The sequence below is a fragment of the Arvicanthis niloticus genome, chromosome 15, assembly GCF_011762505.2.
Source record: "Arvicanthis niloticus isolate mArvNil1 chromosome 15, mArvNil1.pat.X, whole genome shotgun sequence".
NCBI classification, from domain to species: Eukaryota; Metazoa; Chordata; class Mammalia; order Rodentia; family Muridae; genus Arvicanthis; species Arvicanthis niloticus.
This window is the reverse complement of record NC_047672.1, coordinates 24,521,101-24,547,513: the sequence shown is the minus strand read 5'-3', so window position 1 is coordinate 24,547,513 and position 26,413 is coordinate 24,521,101. Positions and strand designations below refer to the sequence as shown.

Sequence of the window (26,413 nt, the reverse complement as noted above, 5' to 3'; positions counted from 1 at the left end):
GGATTAGAATAGGCTTTTCAAACTTTTTTTGACTAATAGTAAGAAACTAGCCATGTGCAACAGTGAAAAAATAGATTTTTGATGTTGACACACACATAGACAACACAAAAACACACACCACGCACCCTTTGGCACATAAGTTTGGCAAGAAAATCCAAATCATTTATGAGATACTCAAGACTTTCTGCTCTATTTCTTGTTTCTCTTTCTCTTCTTTCTTTCTTCCGGTATTTTCTTTGTTTGGGGTGTTTGTTCTGATTTTGGTTCTGACAGGGTCTCACATTCACACTCTGTATGCTTCTGTCTCCCATGTTCTAGGGCTGCAGGCCTGCGACATCACACCTGGCTCTTTCTCCTGTGTGTTGGTTGCTATTCCCTGCACTAATATTCTATGGGTTCTGTATGCTATTCGTGCCTGGCCTGAATGAACTTGGAAATACCTTGGCTACAGGTTTGGATGTGAGCCTGTCCCCGAGGCCCATGTATCTGAACACCCAGCCTCCAGCCAGCAGTCTATTTTGGGAGGTGGGGAGTCTTTAGGCTTCACTGGAAGAAGTGGATCTCTGGGGAAAATGGCCTACTTTCTTCCCTCTCTGCTTTCTGATCTTCTGAAATGCTGGCAAGCAGCTGGAATACACTCCCCACCCCCAAGGACCACAGAGCCTGCTGCAGGCCTCCCCACAATTGCAGAACTGTATCCCCTCAAAACATAAGTCCAAATAAACTTCTCCCAAAGCTGCTTCTTGTTGGGTATTTGGTCACAGCCACAAGAACAGTAGCTAGTATACTTGACATTAACTTTCTCGCCATCTTTTTTTTTTTTAAATGACCAAACACTGTTCATTTTATTCTAATACATGTTTAGACATGAAACACTCCTGTGAATGTTACCCCTGACTTTGGCTATCAAACAAACAAACAAAAAACACAAAAACGAAACCATGGATAGCCCCCAAATAAAGCATATAGGCCGAGGACAGGACAGGCTAAAAGGGAATAGGTTGAGAATCTAACAACATTTTGCATGGAGAGTGGGGTATAAGATTTAAAACAGCAGAGATCCAATTCTTAGGTCTTTTGTGTCTCCCTCAAGTGTCATTGCTCAGGTAACATCCTTCTGGGTTTTTTTGGGGTTTTTTGTTTTTTTGTTTTTTTGAGACAGATACTCTTATTGTTCTCCAGCTTGCTTGCTAAGTATGGCTATCTGCTGGATGGCCAAAGGTCTGCCTGTCTCCCCATCCCAGCGCTAAGATTACAAATGCATACACCACATCCAACAGTTTTTTTTTTTTTTTTTTTTTTTTTTCATGGGTTCCATTGGTTGAACCCAAAGCCTTAACACACAGCGAGCATTCTGCCAACTGAGCTAGCTCCTCAGCCCCCACTGCTTAGGTCTTAAGGATGGATCAGGTCAGTCTGGATCCCGACTCAACAACTGAGCCTGTCGTAGCAGAACTGTATAAACCTGTGTCTTACTTCTTTCCTAAGCAAAAAGCCGTAGCAGCGTGGCACAGGCTGGGGCTTTGCCTCTCTATAAATACCCATAACGTATGATTTCCTCCTTTGACTCTGGAACCTAAATAAACAGATTATGTTCCAAAAATTCCATAAAACCATAATTTAGTGGCCACGGCACTCCTAAAGAATCTCATTCTAAATATAGAGAGGTATTCCTTTGCAGAAAAAATATCCCAGCAACTTGGTTCTAATATATAATTAAATCCTCTAGATACTTCGCAGTTATGCTTTATGGCTTATTTTGAGTGTTCATATTTTATCAGAAAATTATAATTTTCCTCTAAATAGGAGTTTTTACAAGGCGTTTGAGTTATGATGGCTGGCTTCATGCTTCAGCTATAATTAAAACTGTGAAAGGAAATAGTGGAGCCCCATGGCACACATGGTTCTACAGAGTGCTTGGTCCTGTAATCTCCCTGGATCCGCAGGGTTGGGGCCACATGACCAACAGTGAGGGCACCATTTGTAACCATCACTGGGATACCTGCTTTTAGGATGGAGAAGCATGTTGTGGGGGAAGGAAGGGAAGGAGAAGGTGTCTCGGGACTCCTTTGTGTATTTCTTGACTCAGCTTCTACATGGCTGATCCTTAAAGACCTTCTGATCGTGTCTCCCTGTAACACTCAACCTTCCCCTCAAGAAGACTCTCTTCCTCATAATCCACAATGATGTCCATCACTCTCTGCTTCTCCACTCCGTTGTCAGCCTCGTGAAGGCTGTGCTGGGGAGTCTTCTGTCAGTTCGACACAAGCTAGAATCATCTAGGAAGAGGGAACCTCAAATGCCCCCGTCAGATTTGTCTGTAAGCAAATCTGTGGGACATCTTTAAAAAATTATTAGTAGGGACTGATGTGGGAGGGCCCAGCCCACTGTGGGTGGTGCTACCTCTAGGCAAGTCACCCTGGGTTGTACAAGAAAGCAAGCAGAGTAAACCATTAGGAGCAAATCAGTAAGCAATGCTCCTCTGCCCAGGTTCCTGCCCTTATTTCTCTCCATAATGGACTATGGCCTGTAAGGCAAAATAAACCCTTTCCTCTCCAAGTTGCTTTTGGTCATGGTCTTTGTCATATCAACAGAAAGCAAACCAATTCAAGGGCCAAAGCAACATCTTACCTATTCAATACTCTCTATAACCAGTTCATGAACATTATCTGAGCTTCCTGGGGAGACCACAGGAGAGCATCTTACACTGAAGGACTCACAGACAGAAATGCATTTTATCTCAGGTATGGAAAGGCTGGAAGTATAAGTGAAGTCAGAGTTGACCATCTGGGACCTATGTCCTTGGTTTAAATGACTGTCTTCTACATCCCCTATGGTCCTCTGTCTGTGCCCTAATCTTAAAAGAACCTGTTGGTTCTGTATAGATACCAAACACACTAGATTCGGGCTCACCATAAAGGCTTGGTTTATTTTAATAACCTTTTAAAAATCTCTATGGTCAAACATGGGGTTCTAGGAATTAGAATTTCAATATATAACATTTTAGGAGATACAATTCAAGCCATAATGCTTGTGCTGGACATTTAACAAATCTATGCTGATTGAGGAAAACACAGTGACACTCACAGGCCTACTCCAGACACAGGGCTGCGTATCCTCTGTGCCTTCTGAGTTCCTTTGACTCCTATCTGCCCCAAGTCGTGTGTATACTCACAGGCCTCCCTCTGGACACATGACTTGCATATATGTAAATGCAGGTCTCACCCTTTGCTTGATAAACGTCGATCTCACCCTTCATCTAAGAGGCTTCTTTTGCAGCCAACAGAAACCCTTACTGAAAGCTACAATTAGTCAGAATGCAAAGAACAAGTAGCATTGGGGTACCCATCCCCAATCAATATCTCAACACAAGCTCCTACACCTCGGGCTCAGGGAACATCTAAGAGGGGACAGAAAGACTGTAAGAGCCAGAGGCCCAGAGCGCCACCATGTCTTCTACATGACAGGGAAGCTGCACACAGGAGCTCTCAACAATGCTGCTGCCTAAACAAGGCTTGAAAAAAAAATGACAAGGCCTTGGGAGGAGTGGGGCGGGGGGGAGCAGAAGCGGTAATCAGAACATATTGTTTGAAGAAATATATATTTTCAATAAAAGAAAAAAGATGGCAAGGCCTACTGGATGACAGTACCAGTTGATGTACCAGCAAATATAGGGAGGTCTGGCAACAGTCCAGCCCTGGATGAAGAGCAACAGACAATTCCTGGCTGCTGAGGGAGGGAGAATCGAACTTCTCCAAGGAGGAGGCCCCAAGAGGTTATCCAATCCCAAGGCCATCTTTAAACACATATGAGCAGTACAAAATGAACTCAGCAGATTGTTCTTATGAATTTATGTGTGTATATCTATAATTAAAGAATAAGAGTTCATGAATTTGAGAAGGAGTCAGCAGGGGTGGGCATGGGAGAAGGGGGGTGATGTCAACACAGAACTCACATATGAGATTTTCAAAATTAAAGTTAAAAGAAAAGCCCAGTGAATACTGGAACACAGAACCACCAGAGCACACAAGCCCTTTCAAACAGCTCTCCTGAGGTGCTTCTGAAGGACACCTGTTCATACACCCTTCTCTCACCTCCAACATCCTAAGAGCATGGATACATGGCTCTGTCATCTCTGACCCAAACCCAACCAATCCAGACACCCAAAATCTCTTGCCACAAAATTCAGATGTGACCTCCAACCTTTCACTTTGGTCATCCTCAGAGGGCCTCACAGATGCCTCCAGGTACACAGAGGCTACTGAGTTGTTTTGATGATGTCCACACTGGGACAAGGCTAGCAGATCTGTCAATCTGTCCCTGTTGGCCTCAACTGTGAGTCTTAGATCTTTGTCCACAAATGTTATAATTCTTTCCCTGTCCTTGCAAGAGCAGCCTAGGTTTGGGTCATTGGTGGATTTCAACAGGAGTGTTTTTTATGTCCTTCAATTGTCATCTGTTGCTGTGATAAAGCACTCTGACCAAAAGCAGCTTTAGGGGGAAGAGTTTATTTGGTTTGTCCTTCCAGACAGATCCAGACAGTACATCACTGAAGGAAGTCAGGGCTAGAAGTCAACCAAGATCTTGAGGCAGAAGCCATGAAAAAATGTTGATTGCTGGCTCCCCCATAGGCTCATGCTTAGATAGCTTCTTTTTTTTTAAATTTTATTTTATATTTTATTTACATTAAAGATGCCATCCCCTTTCCACATTTCCCCTCCCTAGAACACCCCTGTCCCATGCCCCCCCCTTTTCTTTTTGCTTTTATACGATTTTTTTAAAAATGTTAATCAAAGGATTTATAATTTTGGTAATGCTCAATCAGAAGCGTAACCCAATACACAACCTAGATATAAAAACTATCTTTGACTGGTTGAGACATGTGAACATCTGCCTCCATGCCCCCTCTCTCTTTCTCTCTCTCATCACCTAGCTTCTCCTTTTCTTCATCTTCTCTCCTTGTTCCATCTCTTCCTCTCAGTACTCCTTCCCACTTAGCTCCTCCTACATATCACTCTTCCTGTTAAAGTAAAACTTATCTCTCAAAATACAATTAGAGCATACTTATGCTTAGATAGCTTCTTATACAGCCCAGGACCACTGGCCTAGGGAATAGTGCTGCCCACGGTAGACTGGACCCCACTCCATCAACTAACAAACAAGATAACCACCACAAACTTGCCTACAGCCCAGTCTGATCTGTTCAATCCCTCAATTGAGACTCCCTTCTCAGATGACTTGATTGACAGTTAAAGCTAACTAAGACAGCCACCAAGGTGGCTTTGGCTCTGAGGGTGCTAACAATCTGCTTGTCACTTTCCATCAGGCCTCAGGTCTGGAATCCAAGCTGATAGCAGACAGTGTCCTGTTGTTACGTGACAGAAGATGGGAAGAAGTCAGAGGTGCCCTGATGTCTGCATTCAGTCCTGAACGGTTAAATGAGGTAAGAGACAGGAAACATGGCTTCTGTTCCTTAAGGATCCAGCTTTTTCTCCCCAAAAGTATGGCAAAGAGCTGGACCAGATGCAAGGCTAGCCCAGGTGGCACATCCAAGTGTCTCACCTGCTGGAGCCCTCGGCCTAATTATTATACAGAAAGCAAAGCATTTTTTATTTCTCTGGTGTCTCACACACCCAGAAACCATAAATCAATGGTTCACATCGCATACCTGGCTGTCCAGACACTGCTTGAGGCACTTTGAGGCACTCAGGAGAAAAGTAGAACAGTGTTTCTCATACTATCATGTATAATGGATCAGCTGAGGGAGCCTGTTCAGATGTAAATTCCCACCCAGGAGGCCCTGACCAGGTCTGAGATTGTGAACTTTAAACGACCAGTTGGGGGGAACAATTTCTGAATGGTGAAGCACTTTACAGGTTGAGTCATGAGTGTCGGGGGCGGGGAGGGGGAGAAATGTTCTCCAAGCAGAACTCTAGGTAGTCAGCCAGACTAATGTCATCTTTAAGACAAATTTAGAGTGACCATTGAGCTCCATGAGACGTCATGAATTCTTGAAGACTCTGGGCATTCTCCCTCCTCAGCCCAGTGGCCCTCCCTTCCATACCAACTGTGCACTCAAGAGCTGGTGCTGGCCTTGCCTCCCAGCCAGTTTCTCCAATCACTTGTGGAAGGAGTGGGTAACGACAGGACAGGCTGCCCAAGTGTGTCCTCTCTACCTCCTTCCACAGCAGATGTGACCCTAATGGCTTCTAGATCCTTCCTTGAACCAGTCACTTTAGATCACTGGTTCTCATTATGGAACCAGTGGTCAATCACAATTCGTTGCCAATAATCCTGGCATTTGTGAGGTAGAGGCAGGAGAATTACAAATTTGAAATCAGTATAAATCTTGTCTCAGTGAGGCCTTGTTCCAAAAAAAAAAACCAAGCCAACCAACCAACGAAATCTAATTCTTGCTACTCCAAGTCTCATGGACTCAAACTATCTAAGGTGCCCGAGAACCTGTGGCCTTTATGAGCCACTCCGTGATTCTACTACAGGCAGGATGGGGCAGCCCGTGTGTGTTCGCTTTGTCCTTTGTCACTGTACCTGAAATCTGCTGCTTTTCCAGGCCCTGCCATTTCTTTACTTCTGTCAGTGACTCTAAGGGTCCGTTCAGTTTACATATTTACTGTGTTGTGTGTCTCATGTGCATGGAAGCTTCAAGGGAAAACTTTTTTTTTTTTTTCTTTTTCGTGTTATGTTCCCCTTTTAACTTTTAGATGTATACACAGGGCATCTAACAGGCACCCAGCAATGATGACTCAATGGGTGAATGAAAAACCAAAGAACTAAGAAACTTTCTTAGTTGACGCTGTGTGCCAAAAAAGGGGGGAGGGGGTAGGGGGAAATCAAAGAAAAAAATTAAGGGATTGTGAGAAATGGCTCCATGGTTAAGAGTGCACATTGCTCTCACAGAGGAACCAAGTTTGGTTCCCAGCACCCACGTCAGGTGGCTCACAACCATCTATAACTCCACCTCCTAGGAACCAGATGCTTCTGGCCTCCTTGGGCCGCCATGCTTGCCTGTGCACACCCACTCACGGACACATACCCATAACTGAGAAGCTTAAAAGGATGGAGCAAATTGTTGTCTTCTTAGGAACTCACAAGCCGCACACATGAATGGAGAAAAAGCAGGTCATAGAGACAAAGGAGAACGAGGGAGAGCAGGGATGCCGAGCCCAGGCACACAGCTGCACGGAGATCGCTAATCCTTCCTCAAGTCCTGCGTGGTTTTTGAACTTTTGCCACCAAACTTCAGAGTTTATCACCTCCCCTGCCCCAAGTCCCAGGGGTTATTCTAAAAACATAAAATAAAATGCCCGCTTTTCCTTGAATGGTGAGACTTTCCCTTTGGCTCCTTGGCAGCTATGGTCCCTACCTACACCCACGTACCACCCGCCTCCTTCCCTAACTCACACACCCTGTTGACCTCCGGAGGCTTTCTTAGACTTTGAGCACCTACCCACTTCATTTATCTAATGTGAGACTGCCTCAGCCAACAGTGCTTAAAATTACACACACACACACACATACACACACAGACACACACGCATGCATGAGTATGCGCACAGACATTTGTGTGGCCTTTGTTTGTTTGGAAAAGCTGGGAGTCAAGTGAGGTCACATTTTCATTTAAAAAATAAATTGCTTTTTGGCTTTAGTCTTCCTGCAGATAATATGCATAGCCAGAGTCAGAGCGAATGTGACCGATGCCTCTCCGCTTCAGGTAGAAGAGACCAGCAGTCTCACAGTACGCTGATAGACTAGTGATTGGGCCTTACAGAATGGGTTACTAGGGATGGCTAAGAAAACAACTGATTTTTCCATAGAAGAAAATTTTGCCTGGTTAACCTGGCAGATTTTCCACCCATCCTCCAAAAGTGTTTGTGCCTTTAAAAGGGCAGCTGGGAGATTTATTTAAGCCTTGACAGTCTTTCAGTAGATTCCTCACCAAAGGCTGTGAATAAGTCTGGAATTGTGTGCAGTCCTATTCTGAATCAGGAAGTAAATGGACTTAATTTCAGGAAACAAAATTGAAATTAAATCCACACTTCTCCAAGGGAAACACATAAATAATGGTATGCCCTCGGTCAGGTTAGTGCTTGCTTTATTTTTAAATGTCATAACTCATCAGAAAGGGGAGACACAGTAGAAACCGTTCAGTGCATCTGTGTTTTCCTCTAAAACTCTTTCAACCTGAAGGGATAACATTCACAGGCTCTTGTAAGATTGCGTGAATCAGCAGGAGAGTGGCAGGTGGCCTTCAGGTACACAAGAGGGGAGATCACTGAGGAGGAAGCTGACAACCCACTGATGGCTTCTGCTAGGACTGGGATCCTGAATGCCTCCTGAGGGCCTGCATGGTAAAGGCTGGGTCCCCAGTGTTGCTCTCCTGGGAGTTGATAGGAGGTGCATCCGGGGACTGCGGCATCCCAAACATCTCAGATTCCTTCTCTTGCTTCCTGGCCACGAAGGAGAGGTTTTGTTCTAACACAAACCCCAGCCATAACATGCTGTCTCACCACAGACCCGTGCGACCACAGACCGAACTGTCCAAAATTGTGAGCCATGGGAAACACATCCTCTGTATAAATTGGTTGTCTTAGATGTTTTGTCCTAGTGGCAGAAATCTGATTAATACAACTACCAAGGAAAGGGATTTGAAATCATGGAGGATAAAAATGCCTCCATGGTTGAATAGCTGGATAAAACATTACAAACCATTAGATTCATCACACACTTCAACATGTTAGAAAGACGTTTGATTATCAGTTTTGCTTTGCTTATTTTTCAGAGGTAAACACCGGGGGAGTTAACGCCATAGTTTGTTGTTGAGTAAGACGGTGCTGTTGGATAGTAGGTCTTTGCAGTTCCCACGTCAACCTCATTCTCTAGTGCTTCAAGGGCAACAATCCAACATCCATCATACTAGCCAACTTTGCATCCCTACAATAAAATACCTGGGACAGGTAACCTATCAAGATAAAAGGTCTCCTTAGCTTGCAATTTAGCAAAGTCAAAGTCTAAAATCAATCATCTCTGCTGGCTTGGCCTCCGGTGAGAACAGCAGATGGTGGCATGCCATTACAGAGTGCCTATTGGAGCAAATGGTCACATCTAGAATCAGAGCAGGGACAAAGACAGGCCAGGGTCCCACAATCCCCTTCAAAGTCATGCTCCCAGTAACTTAGCTATTAAAGGTCCACAGCACTTCTTAATAGCACATCCTAAAGACCAAACCTCTGCACACAACCCCTTAGTAACACTAAACAGCCAACCCCTATTAGACAGCTTGTGTTCTGTCCTCAGAATCTCCTGTCGATGGTGGACGTGTGCTCATTTACCCAGATAAACAAGGACTGAACAGATACAGGAGACCAGCGAGACCCTGAGGATGTGGTTGTCACCCAGGAGTGAATAAGCCACTCACACATCAGCGCACTGGGGTCTGTTTCCATGACGTGGAGCCAACAAGGAAGGCTGGCATCTTGCGCAGCACCGAGGGCTGTAGCTCTCTGTCTAATTTTTTACTTTCATCCAGATGTTTCCTGTCGGGAAGGCAGAGTCAATAATGTATGAGTCTTATAGACAGAGGCATATGTGCTTATTACTCCCCATGGGCCTCTCCTGCCTGGGAGAAGACGTATTACTCAAAAAATGGATACAATTTTTTAAAAATTCAAGTTGATACAGCCAGCTTATGAGTGAACGCACGGCTCAGACCGTTTCAGTGTGAAAGTCTGTGCAAATTACAGTCATTGTCACGGCTTTGGGCTTTGTCTGGCCTTTGAATTCCCAGCAAAACTCTTCAGGCAGTCAGTACAGGGCTTCTGTGGCAGAAGTGAATTTTCCAGTAACGCCAGAGCAAGCAGCTTTCTCTTGGCAGCATCAGCTGCTGGCGGTTTTATTTTTAATATTTGCTTTTATTTCTTAATCCTTCCAAACAATAAAAATAAAAGTCATTATAAACCAGGGTAGCTGTGGTAATAAATACTTCAGAGTCTAAAAATACATTGTCCCTGTCTGACCAGTTATCCATTTTCTAGGATATCTGAGTATTTATCTAGCAGCACGAGACCGTTATCCTGAGACACAGTTGTATCCCACTGACACCTAATCTTCTAATTAAAATCAGAATAATGATGGACTGTTTAAATTCTACTTTTAAGTGTTCATTTTCCATTTGCATTTAAAAGGAAACACACTCCTCATCATCGATACCCCATCCTGGGTTATAATTTGTCTTTCTTTTGCTGGAATCATAATGTCACTCCCAACTTGCCGCTGGTTAAACGGAGAAGAGCATCTAAATGTGCTTTACAGCTTGGCTGTTGCCTGGCAACCCCAGCAGCCACCTCCTCACTGGAGTAAGTTCTAATTGGCCACAACTCTTGACAGGAGTCTCTGACTTATTGGAAATGACACTTGACTATTCATCTAGGTGGCTGAAACTGATGTGTATCAGCAGGGAATTTTGCATAAAAATGACTCATGGATGTTTTTAATATCGAGGTGGCTTTCAGCAGTGGTGTAGTGGCTGAAGGAAGTGATAAGTTTCATTAGCTAGAATTAATTTTTCATTTGTTAGTCAACAGAGCATATTTCAAGGCATTCATTTAAAAAAAAAAACCCTTCAGTAGCTCATGCATTCAGTTAACCCTCCCTAACTCTTAAACATGGCTGCCCTCAAGCCAACTGTGATAGTCAGTGCTGAGTTACTACAGCAAATACCACTGATAATTACCATACCCCTCCCCCCAAAAAGATATTTTAGCTCAGTGTTCTGGGCATTCCAGTCTTGACTGATGGACATACTACTTTTAAATCTCTTCTGAGAAGAGGAGGCAGCAGTGGATCATGGAGGGGGCACAGTCAGGGCACAACCTCTCCACTGGGAGCCAGAAAGTGAAAGAGAAGAAAAGGAAGAGGCAGAAGCCACGGGGTTCCCTTCAAAGGCACAGTCCCAACAACCAGCAGAGTTCCCACCAGGCCCCACCTCTTAAAGTTCCACCAGTCCCAATAGTCGGACCAAACCTTTAAAACAAGGACCTTTGGGGACTAGTCCAGATTCAAACTATGGCACCAAACAGGAGGAAATGGTGACTTCTTACATTACATCGATTTCTGCCTTTATGAAAGCTACAGTGTACCAGTGCAACGAGATACATAAATTACTGCATAATGGCCACATCATGGAGGATGGCCACAGAGCTCTTGTCTTGTTTTGAAGAATGCCCTGAAGCAGATGTTAGGTTTGGACTGGGGAAGGTTATAAGGCAGGTACACAGGCATCTAGACAGAGCAGTACCAGGCTTGCTTGGAGAACAGGGGAATTCACTCAGGCTGAAACAGAGTGTGCAAGAAAAGAAGCAGGGAGAAAAGAATTACAGAAGTGGGTTGAAGCTCACAAAGGCTGCTGCCCTGTGTCAAGAGCAGCCAACTGTTAAATGCTCGAACATGGGGGAGTGACTTGCTCAGAACTCTCTGGAGGGAGAGAGCACTCCATTTTGCTGTTTAGCCTTCAAGGGGCCAGATGTCTCCAGATACATGAGGCAATCCTAGAGCAGAAGAGAACTGCAAATGTACCACTGGAGTCTCTTCTACAGCAGAAGGGTATGGGCAGGTTCCCAGGGTGTGGTTTGGGGATCAGGTACAAGTCCCTGATTCTTTTCTTAGTCTTTCTTCACACACTAGTAAACAACTCGCTTAGCTATACACCATCAACATGTAAGGCTCATATAATTTTAGCAACACCATGTAACTCAAAAGACCCTTCATTTCCCATTCTCTGAATGGGAAATACTTTTCCCTCAACTCTCAGTGAGACACTGTTCTCCAAACTTCCAGACATCTAAAGGCTTTTAAATGCTGAGTTGTTTTGTCCCTCCCCCGCCCCCCCCCCCCCCCCCCCCCCCCGCATTCATGCTATCAAATCTGTGGACAGTGGAATTGTAACCTGAGAGTAGATATATTGAGGGCAGAGGGACTGTGGCACCTGATTTGGGTAAGAAAGCAACAGGAGTCAGATGGTTTGACATTCTACTTGCATGAAATTATGTGAACACAACAATATCAGGTTCTATCAATATGGAATTCTAAAGTCAATATGTCAGAGATGAAAATACGTTTTATTAAATAGATGGGATATGTCATTTCAAGTAAAGGGGTTATTGCTATGACCCCCCTACTGACCCAAATTTAGAAGATGGCTGTCTTTCCCCATGATCCCAAGCAAATTCTTAATGTAATATTTAGCAATGTATTAGCTATGTTTTGCTTTGCTGTGCCAAACCATCACATGACAGCAACTTCAGAATGGAAAGAAAGCTTTTTCCTGGACCACAGATTAAGAAGGCACACAGTCCATCATGGCATGGAAGGCACAGAGGCTGGAACAAGAGACAGCTGGATACATTGCATGTACAGTTAGTAAACAGAAAGAAGAGAGGAAGTGACGTCAGCCTCCAGACCCACCCCCAATGATCTACTTCCTCCAGAAGATCCTAAAAGCAGCACCACCATCTGCAGACCAAGTGTTAAAATTATATATATATATATATATATATATATATATATATATATTATAAAATATAATACATATAAACCAGCTGGGCATGGAGATATACACCTTTAATCTCAGTTTTTGGAGACAGACAGACAGATCTCTGTGAATTTGAGGGCACCTTTGTCTACAGAGAGTATCCTAGGAAACTCAAGGCTATAGAGTGAGAACTTATCTCACTCCCTTACTCCCACAAAGCCAAAACAACCCAACAAAAGAATACATATAAGCCTCTGGAGAGATATTTTACACTCAAACAATAAATGGCCTTCTTGGGAACCTAGAATGTTATGGAATGGGACATTATAGTTCATCACAATTAGAACATGGCCTGGGGTAAGGAACCCTAAATCAGAAAGATTCAGACATCATGCCTGAAGGAAGAAGTCGACTCAGCGTGAATCTCTGGTGTTTTGCTCAGAACCAAATTTCAAAAATCTACCCTGAGCTCATGCTAAGACCAAAAGAGCATCTCAGTCTATTGACGGGTCCTGAATGCCTTTAACACAGTAGGTTAGCATTTAGTCCAGTGGTTCTCAACATGTATACTGAGCAAAATGAATATACAAAACTCACTACTGTGGGTGGTGACCGCTTTGAGGGTGGAATGACCCTTTCACAGAGGTCACCTAAGACCACGGACAGCACAGACATTTACATTACAATTCATAACAGTGGAATTACAGTTGTGAAGTGGCAATAAAAATACCTTTATGGTTGGGGGTCACCTCACCATGAGGAACTGGAGTAAAGCGGGGAGTCACAGCATCGGAAGGTTGAGAACCACTGACTTAGACACCTCTAGAGAATCAACTGGGTAAGGATACAACAGGTAGCAAAAAAAAAAAAAATTTTTTTTAGTAAAAAGTAAATAAACCTTCAATAGAGGATGGCAATCTCTAAAAGTTACCATAAAAAAGGTGTATTGGAAACCTGTTTTCTGTTACTTTCTAACAACTTTTTACCCAAACCTTGCAGCTTGAAACAAAGCTTTGTTTCTGGAACTCGGGCACCCCACATGGCGTAACAGGAATACCCTGCTCAGGGCCTCTTGGTATAATGGTGGTTTCTCGTCTGGTCTGTGGTCTTATCTGAAGGGTTGACTAGGGAACACCTGATTTGAAGACAACTGGTATAGTTACCGGCAGAATTCCGTTTCTTGTGGGCTCTAAGAGAATTCTGTTTCTTGTGGGCTCTAAGAGACAGCTAAGACGTGTGCACTATGTCCTTCAGTCAGTGGGGATGCTCAGAGAATTTCAGCAAAATAAATATACAAAACTCAATAATTTTAGAAGATCAGTGTCATGACTTAGTTTTGAGGTAGGTTGGGAAGTAGAAAGACAGCAGGCTCTTGGGTTGGTTGGTTTATAGTGCACCTACAGGTCAGCTTCTGGACTTAGACTTCAAAGGTGCTTACCCTATGGCCTTCGTCCTTAAGAGGCAAAATGACAGGGACATTTCAATGACTTCCAGTAATAACGTCTGAACCAGAGTGAGGAGAGAAAGGTAAAAGGACACAAGCAGCATTGACACAGTGAGACCAACCATGAGGGACCAATGCAGAGATGTCTGTGAGGAAGAAGAAAGGTGTAGAGAAGGATTCCTGCTGTCCAAACCAGCCTGGGGATGGATTCTCCATAGGACAGATGCCATGTTTGGACCACTCCTCACTACTGCTAGGTGCTTTACATATTTTGTCTCTAATTGTAGTTACAGCACTTCAAAGGTGGCGCTATTCTGTTCTACCGGTGACAATATAGAGTCGCTGCATTTAGGCCACTGGAAATGAATTACAAAGTTTCAGGGACTGGAACCATAGTCACTGGCAGTGATTTTAGTGCTTGCTCTTCTTACAGCCAGTGTGCATTATCCAAGTCAAATCCTTCCCCCTCGAGGAAAAAATGCCAAAGGTGGGATTCTGAAGAGCATCAACAGGCACTGAGGAGTGCTTGCCTGACCTTTCCGTGGTCATCTCCCTGTAAGGCGCCTCCTCTGTCCACTCCTATGAGTTAGAAGTCACCCACTTGCCTTCTGTCCACACTATTCTTCTGAGGCAGTTGGTCAAATCCTTTGGAAAATACTGGGCACTGACTGAATTTATATAATAAAGTCCAGGCTAAGCAAGAACTTCCATCCTTGGAGAATTTTCTTCCCAAATTGAGGACTTTATAGTCAGCAACTACGGTTACCAAATAATCACCCAGTCCCACTTTTAGACTGTCTTCTCTAGGGACAACACAGGCTGGGTTGCTGGACTGACACTCTGGCCTTGGCCAACTCAGACTTTAGTAGCAAAATACTACAGAATGGTTTAAACAATAGATAACTGTTTTCTCTCAGTTCTAGAGACTGTAATTGGAGACCAGGGTCCCTTCTGGCAATTGTGGCTTTTGGCGGCTCCTCTTTTGTGGTTTGCAGGTGGCCACCCATCATGCTATGTGCTCACAAGATCCCCCTTTTGAGACAGTGTCTCACTGTGTAGTTCGGGCTGGCCTTAAATTTACTATGTGGCCTAAGCTAACCTAGAAGTCATAGTTCTCCTACCTCGGCCTTCTGGATGCTGAGGTACACATTATCATTACAGGTACACACCATCATTCCCCGGATCAATCGTGAGAGTTCATTTCATGTTAATGGTTTCCTGTGAAGCCACATCTCCAATCCAGCTACACTGGGAATTAGATCAAAAGCATATGGATTTCAAGAGGACACAAACATTCAGTCCACAACAACCCCCAGATGAAATCCATTTTTAAAACCAAATGGTATCAATATTTTATGTGATTAAAAGCACAACATATGTGCAACTTGAAAATGTTGGGTAAAACAAAAATAAAAACCACCCATTGTCCTACAGAGACAGAGAAAAGCAGACCAGGAGGCAGGCTTGAGATCTAGGTGTACAGCACCGGGTTTCCCCTGGGCTTGTGTCTGTACATAATACCACATTCACCTTCTGGTCTAAACATGGGGGGAGGGAGCTGCAGGGCCACAAGCCCAACCCACAGAGCCTTTGCTTTGTGTATTCAGCTCATGGAAGAGTAGATATTCTATAAGAGTGGTCCATAGTGCAAGGGAACAAATAACCAAAATGATGGCAACTGGTTAACATACGGACCATGCTCCACTGTCTTGTGGTATTTTCTCTGCATTACTTCTCAACACTTTCATCATGCATGCCCCATCTCATATCATATTAATCCAGTTAAAAACATCATTACCCATTCAGTGTGACAGATAGCAGGCATGGCACAGTAGAAAATCACAACCGCATCAGCCAGCAACAAAGCCCTTTAGCCAAGTGCACTCGGGAGAAGGGATGGTAGGTAACTGGTCCTCTGCGTCACCCAGACCTGCACTTAGATTCAACATAAGGAGCTCTCCTAATACACAGGCCATGCTTTCAGCTTCTGAGAAGTTTGTATAAATCCAATTTTATACTGCACCTCTCTTGCTAGTATAAGGATACTTAATATTGATGTCTAAGGAGACCCTCATTGCAACAATTTTTTGTTGTTAGTTTAGTTTTGTTGTTGTTGTTTTTAATATTCTTCAGAAATGTATTGGAAAAAATCCCTGGTTTGTTTTGTTTTGTTTTAAGACATGGTTTCTCTATCACAGGCTGCCCTGGAACTCACTCTGTAGACCAGGCTGCCCTGGAGATCCACCTGCCTCTGCCTCCCAAGTGCTGGGATTACAGGTGTGCCCCACCAGCACCCAGTTCTATTTCCAGGATTTTGTTAAAATAAGATACACTTGAAAAACTAAGTTTATTAGGATAATTGAAGAGGCTGCAAATGGCTTACCAGGTAAAAGTGTGTGTTACCAAACTGATGGCCTTAGTTTCACCTCTGGGAACCACAAGATAGAAGGAGAAAACCAATTCCTGCAGGTCGTCTCTGACTCCCACATGTATACTGTGCACACATACGCTCACACATACAGGCCCAGTAGCAAATGACTGTAATCAGATAAGAATGGCAGAGAATGGAGAGAGAAGTTAGCCAGAGAGACATACTTAGACAGCACTGAGCTCCCCAAATAGTAAGAAAGTCAGATTTAGCCGGGCGGTGGTGGCGCACGCCTTTAATCCCAGCACTTGGGAGGCAGAGGCAGGCGGATTTCTGAGTTCGAGGCCAGCCTGGTCTAAAGAGTGAGTTCCAGGACAAGCCAGGGATACACAGAGAAAACCTGTCTCGAAAAACAAACAAACAAACAAACAAACAAAACAAAACAAAAGTCAGATTTCTTGGGAATGATGCCTGGGAGACATTTTAAGGGACCCATCCACACATATATTTACACTGATGGATTATTCGGTAGGCGGTTTGTGAGAATTTTAAAAAAGAACGCCTCAGTCATAAAGAATCGATGCAATTCAGGCTGAATTGAAGACGAATCAGGCTCACCCTATTCATTTCTTTCCTGGATGGACTTTAGGGCAGACAGCTGGGGTCAGTAACACTCCTGCTTCAGCCAACCACTAACAGGGTCGTCTGCCGACTATGGAGAAGGCGGGGCCAGGCTGAGTATTTACTTAGGTTTATCCTGACTGGCCAAAGGACTTTGAAAAATTCTGCGGATACCTGAAGTAACAGTCCAGCAGAGGGTCACAGGTCTGTGCTTGAGCCAGGCTGCATAGTCATGAGGTAATCAAAACCTAGAAGGCACGTCACTGTAGTTTAAATGGAACACGGAAGGCATGGCTACTTGTCCTCTTTGAGTTATAGAAATGTCCCCGTGCCTCTCAGACCACGCCCTTCCTACAAGGCTTCCACATCACTGTAGATAACGAGATGCTGGTGCCATACGTGTGTACCCCACCCCCAACCCTGCTGGCAGGAAGCTGTGACAGGGAGGGAGGGGTCCGACACAGCCACACATTCTCCCAGCATCTCCAGTCGGCCCCACTGTTCAGGGAAGTTCAGGGATTGTTCTTCCCAGGACAGCTGAAGACAACTTTTTATGGAAAGAAAGGGGGTAGAAATGTAAAGCTTGGAGCTAAAGAGATGGACCAATGGTCTTAAGTACTGGCTGCTCTCCCAGAGGGCCTGTGTTGGGTTCCTAGTGCCCACATGGCAGCTCACAACTGTCTGTAATTCCAGTCCCAGGGATACAACGCCCTCTTGTGGCCTCTGCAGGTACTGCATGCCCACTGTGCGTAGACATACAGACAAAACACCCATACAGATAATTTGTTTTTAATATAGGGAAAAATGTTTTAAAAGAAACGTAAAACCTTTCTAACAAATGGAGCCTCAAGGGCTAAAGAATCAGTTGCATGCAGCGATAATTTATCAGAAAAGACCTGTGGCTTTCATTGACCTGAACTTTGACATTTGTTTGTGGTGTCTGTCTTGTGAAAAAAAAAAAAAAATCAATGTACATCTGACCCTGCTACTGGCTGATAGGGTTCAGATCGCATAATGTGATTAATTTACTATTTACTAGATAGTGCCTGAAATAGAACTGGGTTCCACCTACGGGTTGCTATTTGAGAGTAACTTTTTTGTCCTCCCAGAGGAGCAGTAAGAATAGAGAAAGGCCCTGTCCCTAGAGGCAGTGCAGGTGTGACTGCTGTGTCACAGGTGAGTCATAGGTGACAGAGAGAGGCTATGTCTACACTCAATGTTCTGACCTTTGAACATCTGAATGATCAGTAGCTTAACATCCCTTGAAAAAAAATGAGCCCCAGACGACCACCATAGTCTGATGCCATGCTAATGGTCTCCCTAGACAGGGAGCAAGCCAGAGACTCGAAGAACCCTGACTGGGACCACAAACCATGGGTAGGAGTGAGTCTGAGACAGACAACCCTTGCAAGGGGCCACTCAGGCAGGCAGGGCGAGGACCTAGCCAGAGATGACCACCAGAATGGTGCCATGAAGTCTGGACAGGAAACTAGGCTAAGATGACTACCAGTCTGGCAGGCATGGGCTGGGGCAGACCATGCCCAAGATGATCCCTACCCAATGCTATAATATATGAACAGGGCATAGCATTCCTGAGATCACTCTTGACATGGCTCCAGACACTCAGAAATCCCAGGCACCACTAAGATGAGCAAGTAAGTGGTACAGAAATGGAAGGGAAAGAGAAACAGAAGGATGTGGGCACAGTGAAGAGAGGCAGAACTGGAGACTGAAGGTACAGCCTGACATGAGTAACCAGGGATGCCACCTATGTCCGTGGTAAGATCCTGGCCTATGCTGCCACTGGGGGCCACATCTGGGTCCATAGCCCTGCAGCATCAGGGGTCTGTTATCACCAAAGGTCAAGTGGATGTTCCTGATCTGGGCTGCTGCTGGTGATATGTTTATGTCTGAGGGCTGTACAGAACTGGACCCATCCCTCACCTGGGCATTGTGGAACAGTGGATTCTGGGGGGACTCGAGAACTGGAGAGCTGACCCCACCCCTAGCTGACTGCAGTACTTAGGAGAGCAGATCACACACATTATGGGAGTTGTTAGTGAGCTGGCCTCGAGGATACAAGTGTGGGAGAGCTGTCCCTACCACTCATCTCCCTTAGGGTGGCATGGACAAGGGAAAGATACCCTCCTCCATCTTCACCACTGGTGGCCAGCAGGAGATCTGCTCCTGGGGTCATGAGAGCAGGAGAACCAGTCCTGCCTCTTGTCTGCTGAACAGTGGTGCAGAAAAGGCAGAGACATCAACCTCTCCCTCCTCATCCCTTGATATCTTCAGCAGGCAGGAGAGCTTGCCCTGGGATCATGGGAGTAGAACTGGCCATATCCTTCACCAGCTGTAACACTGGAGAGAGTGGACCCTGTACCTTACCCAGCACCAGGGTAGAGATGGCCCTGGTTGTGGGGGTTGCTGGTGACCTGGCCCAGAGGGTGTGAGAGCAAGGGAGCCATTGGGCTGACCAGCTCAGAAACTTCTCAGGCCCAGATCCAGGGCTTTGTATTGGCTCACCCTAACATCTAACCCATTGCTAAATTGCTGGAGTGCATGAAGGGGCCAGTCCTATAGATCCAAAACTACAGGATTTCCATGACACAGGGCAACACTAGGGCATCCAAGAGGAGCCCCGATGAGGATCCAGTATTGACAGAAGTGAGAGGCCTTCTACCAGGCCAAACACAATGAACATTTGCAAGCAAAGAAGTGTGAACAAAGGGTAGACTGTGGGACAGACACACTGTGACTATGACAGCTTCCACAATGAGATTTTGTTCCCTCTGTCGAAGGGGAAGCTGCAAGGGTGGACGGCAGGTACAGGAGGGGGAGATGAGTGGGATTGGGGTGCATGATGTGAAATTCACAAAGAATGAATAAGAAGTCTTAAAAAAAAAAAAAAAAGAATAGGGAGCTGGAGAGATGCCTCAGTGGTTAAGAGCACAGATTGCTCTTCCAGAGGTCCTGAGTTCAATTCCCAGCAACCACATGCTGCTCACAACCATCTGTAATGCCCTCTTCTGGTGTGTTTGAAGACAGCTACAATGTACTTGCATACATTAAATAAATAAATAAATAAATAAATAAATAAATAAATCTTTTTATAAATTTAAAAAAAAAAAGAATAGAGAAAGGTGTACAAACTATGAACCAGGGAGGTTTTTGTAGCACATATCAGCATCTTCCCATCATTATAAGAAGCACTTGTTACCATCAGCTTAGAAAGAGGCAGGTTGCTATGGCAGGTTGCTATGGTATAGCTCACAGGTTTAGAGGTTTTGCTGTGTGCTTGGTTGGACCCATTGTTTTGTGTCTGTGGTGGCCCATGATGGAAGCACATGGCAAATTAAAACTGCACACCTCCAGGCCAGAAGTAAAGGAGAGAATGGGTAAGAGTAGAGAGCCCAGAGTCTACTGGAAGAAAGAGCCCCAATAGCCAAGGGACACTCCAGTAGGCCCAGCCTCCTGAGTAAGAGCTTGCCACCTCCCAGTCCTTCTATCCTAAGGGGATCCTAAGATCCAAACTGTAATAGCGGGAGCTGGATTTTGCCTCCATCCAATAACATATCTCTGGCAAGTAGACTAACATTTTATAATTTTTCTATTGTCTCATGACTTGAAGAGCAATAAGTAGATACTGCATGCTCATTGAAATTCATCTATCCATTCATCCATCCAACCAACAAATAATTACATATGTCAGGTTCTGTTGCACATTCTAGAGATTGAAGAAGAAGAAGAAGAAGAGGAAGAGGAAGAGGAAGAGGAAGAGGAAGAGGAAGAAGAAGAAGAAGAAGAAGAAGAAGAAGAAGAAGAAGAAGAAGAAGAAGAAGAAGAAGAAGAAGAAGAAGAACCACCACCACCACCACCACCACCAGACGAAAGCTCCCCTGACCTCAGACTCCTCACATTCTAGCATCAGAATAATGGAAACCAGATGCTAGAGAGATGGCCCAGTGGTTCAGAGAGCATATTGCTCTTGTAGAGAACCCAACTTCAGTTGCCAGTGACTGTGTTGAGTGGCTCACAGTTATCTATCACACGAGCTTCAGGATCCCCCAAGACCTCTTCTGGTGGGTACCTGCAATGCTCCCTGTCATGAACGAACACACACACATCATCTTAAAAGTAAAATGGAAGTGGGGGTCAGAGGTTCAGAACACTGTCACTCCTGCAGAGGACCTAAGTTCAGTTTTAGCACTGACGTGGTGACTCACAACCACCTGTAACTACAGTCCCAGGGGATCTGCTGTGTTCTTCTGACACCTGTAGGACCAGGCAGGCACGTGGTGCATATACATGAAGGTGAAACACTCATAAACATAAAATAAATATGAAAATTTTAAATTTAAATACAGTTTTAAAGTATAATAATAATAATAACGAAAAGCAAGCACCGGGCACCATTGCAAAGTATTATTTCTGTAAATGCTCAGAAGAACCTTCGGCAGCATTCTGCCTCAGCTCTGACACTGTTCTAGATGTGTGCTGTGTTGAGTGATCCCCTTGACAGCTCTAGCTTGGCCCTTCAGATATATAAGAGCGAATACAAGTCTTTAAGGAGTGCTACCCACCCAAGAGATCCTGTTGGAAGTCACAGGGCTGGGCAGCCAAACCTGTGGTCTAAATGCATTGGAACCACTTGGGTGTGCACACCTCTGCTCCCTAGACCTTTCTCTTGGCATTAGAAATTTTCTACAATAAAATATCTTAGTACTAAGAAGCCAACAATTCCTCGTGCACATCAAGAGTTACCCTGTCTTGGAAGGCGTAAGCAGCTGAAACCCAGATGAAAAGCCCGCTCTCAGAAACACCATTAAGATAACTTCTGCCTTAATTAAGAAGTTAGAACAGATGACCCTCAGTTCCTCTGGATACTAGATTCTATGTTCTGGTGGGAGATCTGAAAACTTAATTGGAACAAGCATGCCTGGACTTGGGTTAGTTCCAGGGCCAGGACATATGGAGTGTGGTCTAGTTGCTCGCTAATGCTAACCACATGTCAGGAAACTGAGCACTGATTCGAAGTTTTGTCTAAACACTTAATGATGGCTTTCGTAATTATTTCACCAGATCTATGTTTGATCCTTTCTTCTTTGGTGCTTCTACCACAGAAAGCTCACTTAAGCTTAAAATAGGTATTTATGGACGCTGTATTTTACAGATATTAGGTATAATTCCTTAATCTTAGCCTCGTGAAAAGCACCTTTGAAATACAGTCTGTTTTCCCAGAAAGCACTGTGTATAACCTTGTCCATCACTGGCAGCCGATTTAGGCAGGATGCCCTAATTACACCTCTGCTATCTGTTATCAGATGACACCTCTCATCAGCCAAACCTGTGAACGTCTTGTGGCTCACCTAAAACACTATGCAGCATCCAGGGACGCATTCGACATCCAGAGGTAAGCCTGCTCCATTACAGGTGAGAAGTCACAGTTCTGAGTGGATGATTCTTGCCACAGTACATAATGGCTGGACAGTTACCTTGGGAGTAGCAAACTGGAAACGCCATAATGGTGTGTGTAGACTGACTAATGAGAAGAAACCCCACCTAAACCATTAAACAAAGTAACTTGAGCCAGGGATGCCAGCCTATTGAGGAAAATCCACATGTGCAGCGGTTAGTCCCTGAATAGACTTACCCGCTGATCCCCAAGGACATGATGGGCAAGATATGCCAGGGCAGAAGGGGCGGGGACTTAAGAGAAAGTACCTAATGTTAGCATTTTGTCTAAGCTCTGCCCCACAGTTACCTGGCAACAGCCAGGTATCCTCTTCCTGACTCACTGTAAAAGGGGCTGCTTGCCCCCTCCTCTCTCTCTCTTGCTCTTGCTCTGACTTCCTGCTACTGCTCTGTCCCCTCCCACTTCTCTCTCCACTTGCTCATGGCCGGCCTCTCCTCTCCTCTCCTCTCCTCTCCTCTCCTCTCCTCTCCTCTCCTCTCCTCTCCTCTCCTCTTCCCTCCCCCCCTCCTCCCCTCCTCCTTCCCTGCCTCTACTACCCTCTTAACTCCCATCCCCATGCCCTGAGTAAACTCTATTCTATACTATACCATTCTGTGGCTGGTCCCTCAGGGGGAAGGAATGCCTCAGCATGAGCCTGCCAAGGCACCCCCTTCCCCCACACCTAACCACACATCCACAAAATATATCCCCTCTCTCATTATCTTTTTATAAACACATCACCTAAACTTTTTCACAAGAAAAATTCTGAGGACAGGTGTGGTGGTGCACGTCTGAGGACAGGTGTGGTGGTGCATGTCTGAGGACAGGTGTGGTGGTGCACGTCTGAGGACAGGTGTGGTGGTGCACGTCTGAGGACAGGTGTGGTGGTGCACGTCTGAGGACAGGTGTGATGGTACACACCCTTCATCTCAGCACTTTGGGAGGCAAGGGTAAGTAGATCTCTGAAAGTTTGAAGGTAACTGGTCCATGTAGTAAGTTCTAGGCCAGAGCTGCACAACGAGGCCCTGCCTAAAACAACAAACAAACAAAAAAGTGAGTCAGGAAGCTGAGGCTGAAGCTTGGTTGGCAAAATGTTTGCTTGGCATGAGCAAAGATCACCAACACCAATACCACATGAAGACTGGAATGATAGTATATACATCTGTAGATCCATATTCTGGATATTGTTCACATGGAGGATACAAGGCCTGCCTAGAATACCTGAGACTCTGTCTCAAAAAAATTAAAAATTAAAAAAAGATGATGTAAGTAAGGTACATTATCTGACCTACCAAGGAAACTAAGGCCAGAAGATCACAAGTTCAAGGCCTGCCTGGGCTAGAGTGAGTTGAAGACCAGTCTGGGCACTTGGTGATAATTGTTTCTCAATAAAAAGTTAAGGGGTTGGAGAGATGGTTCAGCAATTAAAAGTATTTTTTGCTCCTCTAGAAGACCTGGGTTCAATTCCCATCACCCATGTCAGGTGACTCACATCTGTCTGTAACTTCAGTTCCAGGGCATCCAGTGCCTTCTTCTGGCCGCTGTGGGCACTGCAGGCATGTGGTTTTATATATATATGAAAAAGTGTGCATAGCAGGTGAAAAAGTTTAGGTGATGTGTTTATAAAAAGATAATGAGAGAGGGGATATATTTTGTGGATGTGTGGTTAGGTGTGGGGGAAGGGGGTGCCTCGGCAGGCATATATATACTGCCTAGCTAAATAATTAATAAATGAGTGGTGATCATTTGTGCATAGCAGCCCCAGCTGAGTGGTGGGTAGGAGAGTGAGGTTAAGTATATATAGCTGGCAATTTAAGCAACTGACTGACTTTTTTCTCCTAGCAACTTTTAGATGCTTTATGCTAAATCATGGCTGGCAGCAGACTGGGGACAGATCACATTCAGGAGCCATGCATACTTCTCGCATCAATGGGGAACCAGTGACCAATCATAGAAATGTTTTCAATATAAGTCGTCAACATTTCAGAGTCATCAAATCAAGCGATTTACTCTCTAATGATAAGCTGGTGGCTGTAGGACCCATGCAGAAGAACCAACTGTATCAATGACAAGCGCAGATGTTACAGTTATAGAAGAGTATCAATAACCCAGGTATTAGACTCCTTAAAAAGTCCTTAAGATGGCAGTGCCTGTAAGGAAACAAAAAGAAGGATTGTAGGGACTGGTGAGGTGAGCCTAGAGGTCAAAGGTGAGCCTAGAAAAAGCTTGACGACCCAAGTTTGATCCTCCAAAAGCCCACAAAGGTGGAAGAACTGATACCACAAAGTTGTCCTGTGACTTTCACCTGTGATGTGCACTGTGGCACATGTGTACCATGTCCCCGTCATGCACACATGAACACACACACACACACACACATGCTGTGTAAGTATATACAAGACAACAAACACATACATTTTGTAAAAGAATAATGCTAGTTTAAAATGGCATTTGGAGGGACAGGCTTCCTATCCTGGGGTTGGTTAAATTTTCTGACGCTATTGGAAGGCACTTTTCCTTTTCTTTGTTTGGAAAAGGCAACGTGTACTTCCAATAGTAAATTAAATATATCCCATAAGCCTGCCCCAAAGTTTGTCTTTTATCCATTTGAGTGAGAAGAGCCCTTGTTTTTGTTTGTTACATGCTTTTATTCATTATTTATTATTTATTTAATGTATATGAATACACTGTCAGTCTCTTCAGACACACCAGAAGAGGGCATCAGATCCCATTACAGATGGTTGTGAGCCACCATGTGTTTGCTGGGAATTGAACTCAGGACCTCTGGAAGAATAGTCAGTGCTCTTAACCACTGAGCCATCTCTCTGTTGCACTTTTAAAAACAGCAAAATCATCAGGTATAGTGACACATGCCTTTAGTCCCAGCACAGGAAAGACAGAGACTAGTCAGGGCTACCTACATCTCAAAAAAAAAAAAAAAAAAAAAAAGCCAAATCATTAGAAGGAAAAATGATGGAGGGGAGTTAATAGATGAGCTAATTAGATTCATTCATCAATGCAAATTTGACAGCTATCACTTAATCATTAGATTCTGGCCTGAGATAGGCTAGGGCTAAAACCCCTAGGCTTTGGGAGCTCCCATTTCTCTCAGCAGGAAGGCATCCCTCCCCTGGAACATATATGCCTTACTGTTTAACTCTGTTCTGAGGCTGAGTTAGTGACGTCCTGCCCTCACCTTCTCTTCCATAAGCTCCTTGTTAAAACCTCCAATCATATTCAGCTGTTGCTGCTCATCCAGGAAGCTTCCTTCCCACTACCTCAGGAGGGGTGCGCCGTGGGAGCTGCAATCCAGCATCTTTCAAATTCCATCATTTCTATGTCCACAGGTGTTACTGCTGTTACAGCACAGATATGGTGGCCAGTGTGGCCTTTGGCACCCAGGTGGACTCCCAGAATGCTCCGGAAGATCCCTTTGTGCAATACTACCAGCAGTTTTTTGCCTTCTGTATCCCCAGGCCTCTCCTGGCTTTAATCTGTAAGTGCAGCCCCTTCTCAAGGTAGTGACGGCAGGTCACCACCCGTAGGACACCTTGCAGGGTTGAGTCTCTTTCACCAGAAGGGTTCCCTCAGGGATCTCAGAGTTGTCTGTCCTGCAGAAACTTTGTCTCCCTGGAGCCACTAGAATTCTCTTGTCACAATCTTATCACCAACGCAGGTAACCCTGATGCATAGAAAGGCAAACTCAAGACTAGAACCCAACGTCTCTCATTTCCCAGGAATTTTGGGTTGTTTTGTTGTTGTTGTTGTTTTGGGGTTTTTTTGGTTTTTTGTTTGGTTGGTTGATTGGTTTTGGTTGGTTGGTTTGTTGGTTTGTTTTTGTCCCATCACTCAAAACCCTCTTCTGAGGACTTCTCTACCAGAATCCAACAACTCCTAAACAAGAAATCACCAGTTGTGTCACTGGAAGGAGGCTTCACGTTAACAAGACTAGACTTGAATTGATTTTACAAGGGAGTC

General features: G+C 44.7%; 1 protein-coding gene and 1 non-coding gene across 6 annotated transcripts in view; both read left to right on the top strand.

Annotated features, from left to right (window-relative positions):
* The window catches only part of Tbxas1 (thromboxane A synthase 1), a 169,292-nt gene that overhangs the window by 81,514 nt on the left and 61,365 nt on the right, over positions 1–26,413 (top strand). For all 5 annotated transcript variants that reach the window (XM_076913512.1, XM_076913513.1, XM_076913511.1 and 2 more), the window contains 3 exons: positions 5,327–5,443; positions 22,305–22,393; positions 25,783–25,931. In XM_076913512.1, the coding sequence (XP_076769627.1) occupies positions 5,327–5,443; positions 22,305–22,393; positions 25,783–25,931 (355 nt within the window). The remainder of the gene's footprint in view (positions 1–5,326; positions 5,444–22,304; positions 22,394–25,782; positions 25,932–26,413) is intronic.
* LOC117721092 (small nucleolar RNA SNORA17) lies at positions 18,115–18,240 on the top strand. Its single transcript, XR_004608367.1, has one exon. It is a non-coding gene; the product is annotated as a small nucleolar RNA SNORA17 (small nucleolar RNA).